The sequence below is a fragment of the Colobus angolensis genome, unplaced genomic scaffold (genome assembly GCF_000951035.1).
Source record: "Colobus angolensis palliatus isolate OR3802 unplaced genomic scaffold, Cang.pa_1.0 Scaffold385, whole genome shotgun sequence".
Taxonomy (NCBI): Eukaryota; Metazoa; Chordata; class Mammalia; order Primates; family Cercopithecidae; genus Colobus; species Colobus angolensis.
In genome coordinates, this window is record NW_012117210.1 from 366,914 (window position 1) to 380,416 (window position 13,503).

The following is a 13,503-nucleotide window of genomic DNA, read 5'->3' on the forward strand; positions in this document are numbered from 1 at the left end:
AGGTTAATCTTATGTGCTTCCTTAACCTGCATTTCTAATTATCTCTTTATGTGTCTGTCTCCAATTAGAATGTATGGTGTTTGAGGCAAGGGACTTCATCTAATTCATCTATATTTCCAGTGCTATAGATAGAAACTGGCACAGAAATAGGCCCACTTCAGTAGAGATTAGCTTAATATATGTATCAGAGAACTATTAATTATCTTTATTTGTTGAGTGTTTATCCTGTTTTCTACTCTTCCAGGTTTCTACTTAGTGTGATTCAGCATATCCCAGCAAGTTACATAGAGATATGTGTTTTTATCTAGTATTATGAAGAATGTTGATTTAGGCAAGTGAGGAAATGCAGGTGATAGGGTTTCTGAAAATAGGAGTATATGTTCAGAGAAATGACAACTTTCACTTGTTAAGGTATTTTTCCCGTTGCTAGGTTGAGTGTATCTGAAATAAGTGGCTTCTAATTTTGTAGCATTAGGTAAATTTGAACTGAGTTTTAACTATGAGAAGTGTGTGCACTCCTGTCACTTCTAAATGGGGAGGGCCATTTTGGCACTCTGAAGTTTTAATGTTATTAGAATGAGGAAAGAAGGATTTTGGTGACATTCTCATCTGATGGTGGAGGAGAGGGGATGATCATCAGCATAATTTTATCCAGTCATTGGAATCACTTTACATTAGCCTCTGAAGCAAGAGCTCAGCATATTTTCAACCCTACCTTGGCTTTTTCATTTTGAGAGTAGTAAACATTTGAACATTTAAAAATACCTGGAGAATTTTAATTAGCTAATGAGAATTTCAAACAACAGTGACAGCAGATGCCCTCATTACAAGTGAGCAAGTGGTAATAATTTAACATATGCCACCTTAACTGTTTCACTCATCACCCATTTTCTACTGTCTGCCTTCCTCTCCATCTGCTGTTGTTTATATATGTTTCTCCCATATCTAATCTTTCTCTTTTTCTTCATCATTCTCACTGCTTTCTTCATATCCCTCATCCAGCTCAGATCTTATTAGCACAGGAATGGCTACCATAACGATATGGAACTAAAGTATGTATGTATTTTTTTTATTGTATTTGTTTTGTTTATCTTACTAATTTTTGGCCCCATTATTGCACTTAGATGCCTCACCTTCACCTGTAACTCAACATACCTGAAACGGAATTAATAATCTCTACAATCAACTTGAATTTCCCAAATTTTCTGTCTTTGCTAGTAGTTCCAATGTTTATTATTCACCTACACTTGACTCTTTGAGGGTATCTTTGACTACTTAATTATCTATATTCTGTCCATTAACAAATCTTAGAACTATTTCTCCTTTCTGTAGCCCTTCATTACATTTCTACTACCATCACCTCACACCTTAATGCTGTAACAACCTTCTGGAAAGCTTTACTTGTACCTCATTGTTATTCTCTCACTCCCTAGTAGCAGGATTTCATCCCTGGATCAGTTCCACCCTCTACATTTTCTACTTCTGCATAAAGCCTACTGAGTGATGCTATGGAAAATTATAAAGTATAGAGATTGGGTATGTTTTCAGAGTCTTGGTACCTAACCTCTTTGGGCCTTTAGTCCTACTTAATCTGTTTCTTTTTCCTTCACTTTCCCCTTAGCGACAATTTTAAACCTATATCATCCTTCAAGACTCTCTTCCCCTGCTCTACACTCCTTCTCCTCACACTTCTCAGACAAGCTCCTTTGTGATTTCATCGAGAAAAATTTGGCCCTCAGTTGTGGATTACTACCAAGTATCTTGGTTTAACCAAATCCTCCTGTAACCCTGAGTTTTCCTTTAACTACTACATTCTCCCCTTCCCTTCTTAACCAAGTTTTTTTTTTTAAAATCTAGTCCACTCTTACTGTTTTCACTTATTATTTACTCAACTCACTGCCATTTGTTGGCACTTCTTCCCTCAGCTTTCACACCACCAGTCTACCACCTCACTGTGACTACTGCTCACAGTGCCAAAGTGACTTCTATATTTGTAAGTCCAATGAGCATCTTTATTTAGCTCCTTTGACATCACTCTCTCCTGTTCATTCTTATAATTCGCTGTCCTTTGCTTTGGTGGACTTTTCATAGGCTCATCTTTTTCTACCATCTTTCTTTAAAGAATGGCATTCTCCAGGGTTTTATCAGTATGTTGTTATTCCTGTGCCCGCCTATACATTATCTTCAGGAGATTTCATCCACTCTGATTATTTTGACTATCCACCCGCATGTTCTGACATCTCCAAAATCTCTCTGACCTATCTTCTGCCTTTCATACTCCTGTATATAACTACCTGTTGGACACCTTTACATGAAAGTTTTATAGATATCTTAGACCCTGTGTTCAAACTTACACTATTCACCATTGCATACTCTCCCACCCATTAAAACAACACATACATCTGAAGTTCCAATTTCAGTTTATGGGATCACCACCCACCCACTTACCAAATTAGGTTTCTGGGAATTATTTTAGACTTCTCTAGATTCTCTCCTCTGCACTATCCCTCACATTCATTCCATCACTAACTTTTGCCAGTTTTAAAGTTAAATGTTATACCAATCTCCCTGCTTCTCTCTACCCCTACTGAGACCTATCTAGTCTATGTTTTCATTATGTCTTGCCTGATCTCCTTACTTCTAGGCTTACTCTTTTTAAATTAATCCTTTGTATTGCAGCCACAGAAGAGACTCATCTAAAACACACAATTGACCAACCACGTCACTTAATACACTTCAAGGTTTCCCAAAGCACAGAATAAAAAATTCGGGCTCCTTAGCATAACATATAAGTCTCTCTTTGACCCATTTTGCCTCTTCCCATCTCTTTCCCTTATGTTTTACTCTACAACAATTCCAAAGTTTAAGAAGTTCATGTAAGCACTTCTATGCTATTTTCATGAATTTTTGTCCCTAAAACACTCTTCTCAACTCTTTTCAGGTTAACTATTCATCATCCCTCCAAGTTTAGCTAAGACATTATGTCTTCCAGTAGCCTTTTTCAGACCCCCATAGTATGCTAAGTGCTCCTGCTTCTTTGTGCTTGCATACCTCTTAAACATACCTCTCTTACTTTTACCAAGTGAGACTGAAATATTTTGTTCATGTATCTTTCTCACACTGGATTTGTGAAGAACTTGGCTGTTTTATTTATCTTGTATCCCTGACATCTAACCTGATGCTTGGTGCCACATAGGTATTCAGTGTTTGTTAAACCGATTATTTGGATTCAACATATTGTGCTCATTTCTATCTCTGCCATACAGGAAATTATTTTCATCCCCAGAAATGCCCTTACCTGCTTTCTTACAAATTCAAATCCTTTCTGTCCTCAAAGATCCATCACAACTTCCCTTACTGTTCTAGTTCTTTGTGTTCTCTCCTTTCTCTGATTTCTCATAGGCTTTACTGTTCATTGACAATTGCATCAGTTATAGCCCCTCAAGGGAATTAGCTTCCCTGAGACAAAGGATTATATTTTATTCTGCAGTATCCTTCTTAGTACTTTATATGGTAATGAGGACATAATTTTTTCTCAATTCATATTTGCAAATTGTTTATTGAGAGGCAGTGTTGTATAGAGGGATAAACATAGATTTGGAGATATAGTCACTTGCCAAGTTGCACTACAGATTCCTCTGGTATAAAATGAAAATAATGTAACTCTACAAGATTGAATAATAATTAACTGAAGTAGTGTATATATAGTACCCATCACAGAATAGGTTTGTAACAAATGTTAGGTTTGTAAAAATGTTTTGTCCTGTCATAATTTTAAAATAGGTAAATTGGACGTTTTCTATTTTTCTGTATAACATAAATTCCATATTCACATGCAGTTTTTTTCCAACTTTTATGTTAAGTTCATGGGTACATGTGCAGATGTGCAGGTTTGTTATATAAGTAAATGTGTGCCATGGTGGTTTTGCTGCACAGATCATCCCATCACCTCGATATTAAGCCCAGCATCCATTAGCTATTCTTTCTGATAGCTGCAGTTTTGATTATGTGCAGCTCTCAATTGGCTTTTCCCCATTTAAGATGTTAGACCAGTGGTTCTCAGCCTTGACTAATTAGAATCATGTGAGGAGCTTTTAGACCTCCCATTGCTCAGGCCATCCCTCCAATCAATTAAATTACTGTCTCTGGGAATTTAACATTCGTGTTTTGTTATCTCTTTTTTAACTCCCTAAGTGATTTTTATATGGAGTCAAGATTGAAAATAGTATTAGACATGCACTTTCCCAATTTATACTTTGAAAACAAAGACCTTAGTTCAGAGACTTATGAGATAGGGGTATGATTAGGGGAAGAGTAGGCCCCACAAGTTTTAGATTAGTGAAGATTCTGAAAGGTACAAGCTGCAAAGGAGCCTGAGTTTCTGGGTGAACTCCGAAACAACGAATCCTAGAAGGGCTGAGAGCAGAACAGCCAAGAACAGAACAGAACCATGGAGTAGTCTCTGGAATAAAAGAGTGAAGAATATAAGAAACAGAATGGAGGCAGGCCCCAGGAGGATTCAATCAGAAATTCTGACCTTGGGGCCATGAATAGGTTTCATATCTTCACAGAAAGGGTTTACGCAACTTTTATATATCATTTTCTGAGATGTCTGAATCCTATAAAAAGATAAAGAACATCAACATGTGAAAAAGCCAAGGGCTAAGGTAATGGTAATCAGACTACAGTTCTAGAAATGCCCCTCTGGATCTTTAATACATGACTGGCAGCTCTTCTAAACCTCTGTATTACCTCTATTAGAATATTATTTCTGATGTAATTTGTAGAGAAACAAAGCAGGAACTGAGGAGAACACTATATACAGTATACTTTATAAGCACTAAATAAATATGTAAAAACTCTGAAATATAATCTGAGTTTATAGTCATAATGAAGATTATTGGCCCAATAATCTAGGGTAGAGATGTCCAATCTTTTGTCTTCCGTGGGCCACACTGGAAGAGTTATCTTGGGCCACACATAAAATACACTAACACTAACAATAACTGATGAGTTTAAAAAATCACATAAAAATCTCATAATGTTTTAAGAATGTTTGTGAATTTGTGTTGAGTCACATTCAAAGCCACCCTGGGCCACATGTGGCCTGTAGGGTACAGGTAGGACAAGCTTGATCTAGGGCAAGTGTTCAACAGTGGCTGCACAGTTAAATCATAAGTAAAGCTTTCAAAAAGTAAGGATGCCTGATTCCACTCCTAGAGATTCTGATTTAATTGGTCTGATATGGAACTGTAACATCAATATTTTTAAATTTTTCCATATGATTCTAATGTGTAACCAGCATTGAGAAACACTAATCCAGAGGAAACCAGGACTCCTGCTTATCTTGCACAACTTGGGTGCCCTCAAAATATATGGTATTGGCAAAGTTAATCTGAGCCTAAGTTCCAACACCTGTAAAAGATGGTAAGAATTTCCTAAAAGAGGTTGTTGTGAATATGTCCTCTCCTGGGTTTAGTCCTTAGCTTTGCAAGAAGTCCAATATCTTCAAGTTGATCAGCCTCAAATCAGGGACTCAGTAACCACAAACAAACTTGAAAGTGGCTGATAAAAAACTAACTGGAAAGATAGTACTTTAATATGTTTCTCACAAAGCCTGTGATAATCATTTGCCATATTTGTGATCATAGAAATCTCTTGTCCCTGCCCCAGAAGCATTGAATCATGTTCTCCAGGGGAGAGCCTGGGAATCTATATTTTTAACTGACACCCCAGGTGATTTTTATCAGAGAAGTCTGGGAAACATTGTACTTTAAGTTATTGTATGGTCATTCTGGTATTGATTTATGGTAAGAGGAGATACATATTTCCATTTCCTAGTTTTTCTTGATGTCTGTCATCCAGGGTATCCTTTTCTTGGTATCAAAGAATATGAAAAACCAATTATAGTCAGAAAGTGACTTAGTACACATGAAATTAGAGCATAGAAAAGGATAGTTTTGAGGGATCATTTCATTCAGATTTTGACATAACCTGCTGAGTTTTCCTAGGCCTGCAATAGTCAGTAGTGTGCAGCCTCACGTTCTTCAAAGTCAGCATCTTTCTTTCCCTTTGCAAGCAGTCTCCTGTTTCTATGAATAGTCTTTGCTCAGACAGGGCCAATATACTTGATAATAATTAATTTAGCTTCTTTTAAATGATTAGGTGACCTTTTGGTTTAAAAGAAGATTACCATTGTTGTCCCTAAAATCTTTGCAGGTACCAATTTATTTCCTCCTCCCTAGGGTCAGAATGATTTTATATTTGGCTTATGAAATGTATTAATTTGCTTTTTCTGATCAAAAAGTGGAAGGATGATGAGATTTTTAAAAAATTAATGTATCCCTTGCTTCTAATTCTACCTATGAAGCAGAATAGTGTGCTAGTTACTATATAGTTGCTAGTGTGTAGTTTTTGACTCTTTTGAAGTGGTAACTAGTAGTTTTGTTTTAGAATTTTGCTTTCAGCTTTTATCCTGAGAGTGGGGCTCACTGAACCTCTCTCCTTTCTAAAATCTGTGGAAATTACTTTTGGTAACTAAGGCACTGCAGTGATCTCAGGTAAGAGAGTAAAAAATTTGCCTTTATTTGTTTTTAATGTTTTGGGACGTTTCAGGTTTTGGTTGGGGGGAAACAGAGTTGGGGCAAACAAAAAGAGGTTGGTTAAGAGATTCAGAGGCAAAGGTTGGTTGGCCATGCTAAATTTCAGGTGCCTGTTGCACCTCCATGTAGCAACAGTCAGTAGACAGATAGCAGATTCTTAGGGAAGAAGTTAAGCTAGAGAAGCAGTATGGTGTAGTGAAAAGAATTTTGGGCATTCAATTAAGAGGCATGGACTCTGAGAGGCTAACACTACTACTAACTTGCTCTGTGACTTTGACAAAGTCATTTGACCTCTCTGGGCCCCATCTTTATTGGAAAATGTCAAGTAGATGGTCTCTAATAAATTCTTGTCCAGTTCTAACATTATGTGATTTTAAATGTATACTGACCTTCTTAACTTGAACTCTTTGTTTTTTCAGCATTTAGTATGAGAACCTATGTTTGCCATATTTGTAGTATTGCTTTTACATCTTTAGATATGTTCCGGTCCCACATGCAAGGAAGTGAACATCAAATTAAGTAAGTATTTTTGCTAAAATTTTCCTATGATGCCAAAGACCAGAGCTTCTAGTCAAGCACTCTTCAATGTATTTTACAAACTTCTTAGGCATTCATGTCCCTATGAGTTAAACCTGGATGTGGTTGGCAATATTCGCAACATGTTGCATACTAGTGTCCCTCAGGGAGTTCTAGTTTTAGTTCTAGTAATGATAGTGTACTGGCAAAGCTGGCTAACTGGCAACCCTCCTGACTAGAGAGCAGTGTTCTTTGGAGAGATGCTAAAGGATCACTCTCACACTAACCACACAAATTCAGAGAATTTCTTGGCTTGGTTCCAGGGATTCAGTGATCCAGTCACCATTTTTCCAGTGCTGTATAGTGGTTAAGAACAAAAGTCTTGCTATCAGATGGACCTGGATTAGAATACCAGATCCATTTTTCTACCAAGTGTGTAACTTTGGTCAGTTCTTATATAAGACTGTTATGATGAAATATAATACGTGTAAGGTGCCTGCCCTGGCACATCGTAGGAGTTCAGTAAATATTTAGTCAATTTTATTCTGTTATTTCAAGGAGAGGAGAATTGAATGGACAGTCGGAGATTGGGTAGTTCAGGTAGCAGAGGGCATTTGACTATCTTTGTATTGATGCTTTTAAAGTCAAGACATAGAGCCAAGTCTGGTGACTCATGCCTGTAATCCCAGCACTGTGGGAGGAAGAGCCAAGGAGTTTGAGGTCAAGTCTGGGCAACATAGTGAGACCTTACCTGTACCCAGGAAAAAAGAAAAATTAGCCAGGTTTCGTGGCATGTACCCATCGTCACAGCTCCTTGGGTAGCTAAGGTAGGAGGACTGCTTGAGTCCAGGATGTTGAGGCTGCAGTGAACCATGATCACACCACTGCACTCTAACCTGGGCAACAGAGTGAGACCCTGTCTCAAGAAAATAAATAAAATGAATAAAATAAAATCAAGACATATTTTTTCTGTTATACTGTTTTATTGTAGTAGAAAATATTTCTATTATTTGTATCTGAATATTTAGAAGCTAAATTGTCTGACTTACCCAATTAACCTAAATTTACATTCCTTTTTTTCAGAGATGGGTTCCTGCTATCTTGCCCAGGATGGAGTCCAGTGGCTATTCACAGGTTCCATCATAGTGCAGTACAGCCTCAAACTCCTGGGCTCAAGAGATCCTCCTGCTTCAGCCTCAGTAGCTGGGAATACAGGCACACACCCCACACCTGGCTAGATTTATAATTTAAGATTTTTAAAAATCTCAAGATTACAGAATAAACACCTATCACATTTATAAGATATATATAAAGAATTAATGAAAACTTTAAAAATGATATAACATTCAAATCAGAGCATCTGTCAGGACACTACATATTATTGTTCCCTACTCATACATTGCAACATGCCTTAATATTTTTAGTGCTACAACAACATCAGATATATCTGCTACTTTATACCCTTCCCTTTCTTCCTGGGCCTGAGGGAATTTCCTTTTTTTTTTTTTTTTTGCATAAAAATTGTGAGGTACCTGGGAGATATATCATTGTCCATGCTCCTTTTGGGGGGCATAAAAAGTCATGATTTATGACTTTATAATGAGGTAGGTTCTCACTGTCCATGCTGCTTTTTTGGCATAAAAATTCACAATTTATAGCTTTTATAATGAAGTAGGTTTTTTAAATTTGGGTATTTGTTGTTTTTCTTTTTTCAGACTAATATTTTTAAGAGCAAAGAAAATACTTAGAATAAAACAATCTAATAAGAATTTTCTGCTGTCTTCTTTACAGAGAATCCATTGTTATCAATCTAGTGAAGAATTCAAGGAAGACACAAGACTCTTACCAAAATGAGTGTGCAGATTACATCAATGTGCAGAAAGCCAGAGGACTAGAGCCCAAGACTTGTTTCAGAAAGATGGAAGAGAGTTCTTTGGAAACCCACAGATACAGAGAAGTGGTCGATTCCAGACCCAGACATAGAATATTTGAACAAAGACTCCCATTTGAGACTTTCCAAACATACCCAGCACCATACAATATTTCACAAGCAGTGGAAAAGCAGTTACCGCATTCAAAGAAGACATATGACTCTTTCCAAGATGAACTTGAAGATTACATCAAAGTACAGAAAGCCAGAGGACTAGATCCAAAAACTTGTTTCAGAAAGGTGAGAGAGAACTCTGTGGATACTCATGGGTACAGAGAAATGGTTGATTCTGGACCCAGATCCAGAATGTGCGAGCAAAGATTTTCACATGAGGCTTCCCAGACCTACCAACGACCATACCATATTTCACCAGTGGAAAGCCAATTACCTCAGTGGTTACCAACCCATTCAAAAAGGACATATGATTCTTTCCAAGATGAACTTGAAGATTACATAAAAGTGCAGAAAGCCAGAGGACTAGAGCCAAAAACTTGTTTCAGAAAGATAGGAGATAGCTCTGTAGAAATACATAAGAACAGAGAAATGGTTGATGTCAGACCCAGACATAGAATGTTGGAGCAAAAGCTCCCATGTGAGACTTTCCAGACCTATTCAGGACCATACAGTATTTCACAAGTAGTGGAAAACCAGTTACCTCATTGCTTACCAGCTCATGACAGCAAACAGAGACTAGATTCTATTAGCTACTGGCAACTCGCCAGAGACTGTTTCCCAGAAAAACCAGTACCCTTGAGCCTTAATCAGCAAGAAAATAACTCTGGCTCATACAGTGTAGAATCTGAAGTTTACAAGCACCTCTCCTCAGAAAACAATACTACTGACCATCAAGCAGGTCATAAACGGAAACATCAGAAGAGAAAACGACACCTGGAAGAAGGCAAAGAAAGGCCAGAGAAAGAGCTGTCCAAGCATAAAAGGAAAAAGAGTTATGAAGATACAGATTTAGACAAAGACAAGAGCATCAGACAAAGGAAAAGAGAGGGGGATAGAGTCAGGGTCAGTTCAGGAAAGCTTAAGCATCGAAAAAAGAAAAAAAGCCATGATGTACCCTCTGAGAAAGAGGAACGTAAGCACAGGAAAGAGAAAAAGAAATCTGTTGAAGAAAGGACAGAAGAGGAAATGCTTTGGGATGAGTCTATTCTTGGATTTTGAATGTTTAGTTTTGTTTACCCAAGGTTGAATTAAAAAAAAAAAAAACTATGGATTTAGAAAAAGACGGGAACATCCGATGAAGGAAAGGAGAAGTAGATACAGTCAGTGTCACTTGAGGACACTTAGTTTTTGTATAAAATTTTAAATTGAATTAAAAGGAGAAAAAAAAAAAGCCTAAACTTAACTTCTGAGAAAGAACATAAGAACTCAAGGAGAACATAAGAGAAAAGGTAACCTGTTAAAAAAAAAGACAAGAATCTGTGTTTTGGAATGAGTCTACTCTTGGATATTGAACTTTTAGTTTTGTTTGCCCAAGAATTAATTGAGGAAATCAGCTAAGAAACTCGACTTAGACAAAAGCAAGAAGATCAGATGAAGAAAAGGAGAGGTGGATACAGTCAGTGTCACTTCAGGAAAGCTATTTAAGAAAACTTGAAATTTAATTGAAAGAAGAAACAACAACAACAACAAAAAAGCCTGAACCTAGCCTCTGAACAACACTAACATGAGAACACAAGAACTTAAGAGAAAAAGAAACCTACTCAAGAAAAGACGGAAGAGACAGTGATTTGGGATGAATCTACTGTAGGATTTTCAACTTTTTAGTTTTGTTCCTTCAAAGTTGAAGGAAAAAAAAAAAGAGTTTGGTTTTATAAAATTCATGTTATTGGAATTTTTCTAGGTGGATGACTACTTTAATCTCTGAAAAAAGCCAAGTGAAGTAAAAGTATTCAATATGCCTTTTCCTCAAGTTACTTTCCTTCATTTTCTTAAAAAAGAAAAAAATTATTAAATGTTTCTCACATATCTCACATATAATGTAATTTCCCTAAATGAAGTTGTCTCTACTTCTGCTCATCAAATTGCTGTGATAGTGAATTATTTACTCATGAGAGATAATTTATTTTAAAGGACAGAATTACCAAGCATTACAAAATCAATTCTTTGCTTGGTTTTGTGTTAGTGATGGTGGTATTTTATTGTTGTTTTTCTGTGTTTATGTGTCTCAGCTTTCTCCAAGGAATATGTATGAAATAACTTAAACTGATTTTTTCTTTGTTAAATCTAATTTGCAGTGTATTTTTGCATTTTCTAGTTCTGAAAGTGGAAAATGAAACAGTCTATAATAAACTTAGATGACATATAGTTTTAAAAAGCTCTCAAAAAGTACTGATATAAAAAGTCAGTCTATATTCTGGAAATGTTTATATTAAAGTGTTTTAATTTCTACATATTGTTTTATGTAAATGGTCATTTCCCATCCAAAATTATTATTTTGGGAGTTGGAGGGGCAATAATTAAACACTTGGCACTTAATACCTCTTGGGAGATCACACTGTGAAATTGTAATAATTTTATATTTTCTACATCTTACCTCATAGAAGCTGATATTGAGTCTCAAACTCAGTTTAAGGTTAGGAAAATATGACCAATTAGATACTTGAAACTGAAGAAGGAAGAATTTGTAGTGGTAGAGGACCAGAGGGTGTTACCTTTGAATTGTTTGATTTTGACAGATTTTTTACACTGGTTCTCCCTTTATTTGTGAGCAGTACCACTAAGTATTTGAGGATCACAATGGGATAGTAGAAAGTGCAATGGTCTGTGAATGCAAATTCCAGAATTCTGGTCTCGGTTGCACTGTGATTCCAGAATCCAACTTGGAATCACCAGGAATATGAAAAATAGGCCTTGTATTCTCTTTATGTGTTAATCCTAACAAAAAATAAATTTATGCTCCACACAGTGACTCATGCCTGTAATCCCAGCACTTTGGGTGGCTGGGACAGAAGAATCACTTGAGTCCAGGAGTTCAAGAACTGCCTGGGCAGCATAGTGAGATCCTGTCTCTATTTTTTAAAGATAACAAAATCTAAATAGTGACATAACTACATTTAGGCAGGGTGTTTAATAGGTGACATGTCTGCATTTGTGCAAGGCATTTAATAACTGTTTTTGTTCTTTGCAATTTAAGTAAAATAGTAAGTGTGAGCTGAAGCATAATATGATTAATTGGGTGTATACCCAGTTGAATAAATAGTCCTAAATGGAATTAGATGGTTCCCAAATCAAATTTTCTTCCATGAGACTGTTGTAAGATTATTTTATGCTACAATATCATCCCCCATTTTAAACACATTTGTTGTATTGGTGAAAGGAGAGGGGAAATAAGAACTAGAGTAGAATACATAGACTGCGAATCACCAAGCACAAATTGGCCAGTTACCATTTTTGAGCACACCAAGAACTGCAGCACCTTTTCACAAAGTGCAAGATAAGATAAATTGAATTGCCAACATCTGTTAAATTGACGAATTCTTTCATAGAAGTTTGTGTTTAAAGTTGAAGAGGACTCAAAACTATATATTATAAGAATATTCACTTGGATACAAAATTACTCTGATCTTTTAAAAATAGATACAATGATTCATAAAAATCCACCCATTTTTAATCTATAGTAGATAAGTCATGCAAACTTTAAAAATCAAAACTATTTAAATTGTTGATGGGTTGAGTAGACAGAAAAGGATGTGGTATTGATTACAGTCTAGAGACATGCACCAGTGACTTGCTCTAGAAAAGTGGTTTTCAAAAGTTTTAAGACAATTTTTTGCCAAAAGTAAATGTGACATTAACCTCACCATAAAACAAATTTTACATTAACCTAAATACATAATTTTCTGGTTGAAGGTGGGGAAAGGGTCTGGAGCCCAACTTTGGCACATTTGTTATGCTCCCAACTTCTTTCTGCCTTTGAGCACTTAGAGGTGAGAGTATATGTAAAGTCAAGATGTTAATGTGTAGGATCCCAAATGATCTCCACTTCTGGAATTACGTGTTGAATTCACTAAGATGAAATTTAATGATATAAATAGTAAATCCTACATTTGGGTATTTCAATACAAAAACATATTTGAGGAGACATAATTTAAGATACATGTGAAAACAATGTTGAGGATTTTATTACATGTTTGATTTGAAAGACTAATATGCTCACCCAGACATAAAAAATCTCATATGGTCTAAGTCAAATATATGAGAATATTTGGAACAAGTTAAAAGTATCTAACTACAGAGATAAATCCTGAACTGGGTAGAAGATACAGGGAGGCAAGTACTGGGCAAATTTGGAAAACAGTTTTCAAAAATTGGAGCTGTAGAAAAAAATAGAATTGACTATCTTGTGTGCATGCATTGAACAAATAAGAGCTGACTGTCAGCATTGTGCCAGGAAGGAACCTGAAAAAAATGAACACAGATTGTTTTTCAAAAAGCTCACAG

General features: G+C 36.2%; 1 protein-coding gene across 3 annotated transcripts in view; it reads left to right on the forward strand.

The window, feature by feature from the left end:
* ZMAT1 (zinc finger, matrin-type 1) overlaps positions 1-11,449 on the forward strand; it is a 48,691-nt gene extending 37,242 nt beyond the window's left edge. Inside the window, exons 7-10 of one of the 3 annotated variants that reach the window (XM_011954511.1) lie at positions 1,003-1,052; positions 6,454-6,560; positions 7,022-7,121; positions 8,910-11,449. In XM_011954511.1, the coding sequence (XP_011809901.1) occupies positions 7,030-7,121; positions 8,910-10,221 (1,404 nt within the window). In that variant the 5' untranslated portion in view covers positions 1,003-1,052; positions 6,454-6,560; positions 7,022-7,029 and the 3' untranslated portion in view covers positions 10,222-11,449. The remainder of the gene's footprint in view (positions 1-1,002; positions 1,053-6,453; positions 6,561-7,021; positions 7,122-8,909) is intronic. The other 2 variants (XM_011954513.1, XM_011954510.1) reach the window with 2 other exon arrangements.
* Positions 11,450-13,503: the final 2,054 nt, after the last annotated feature.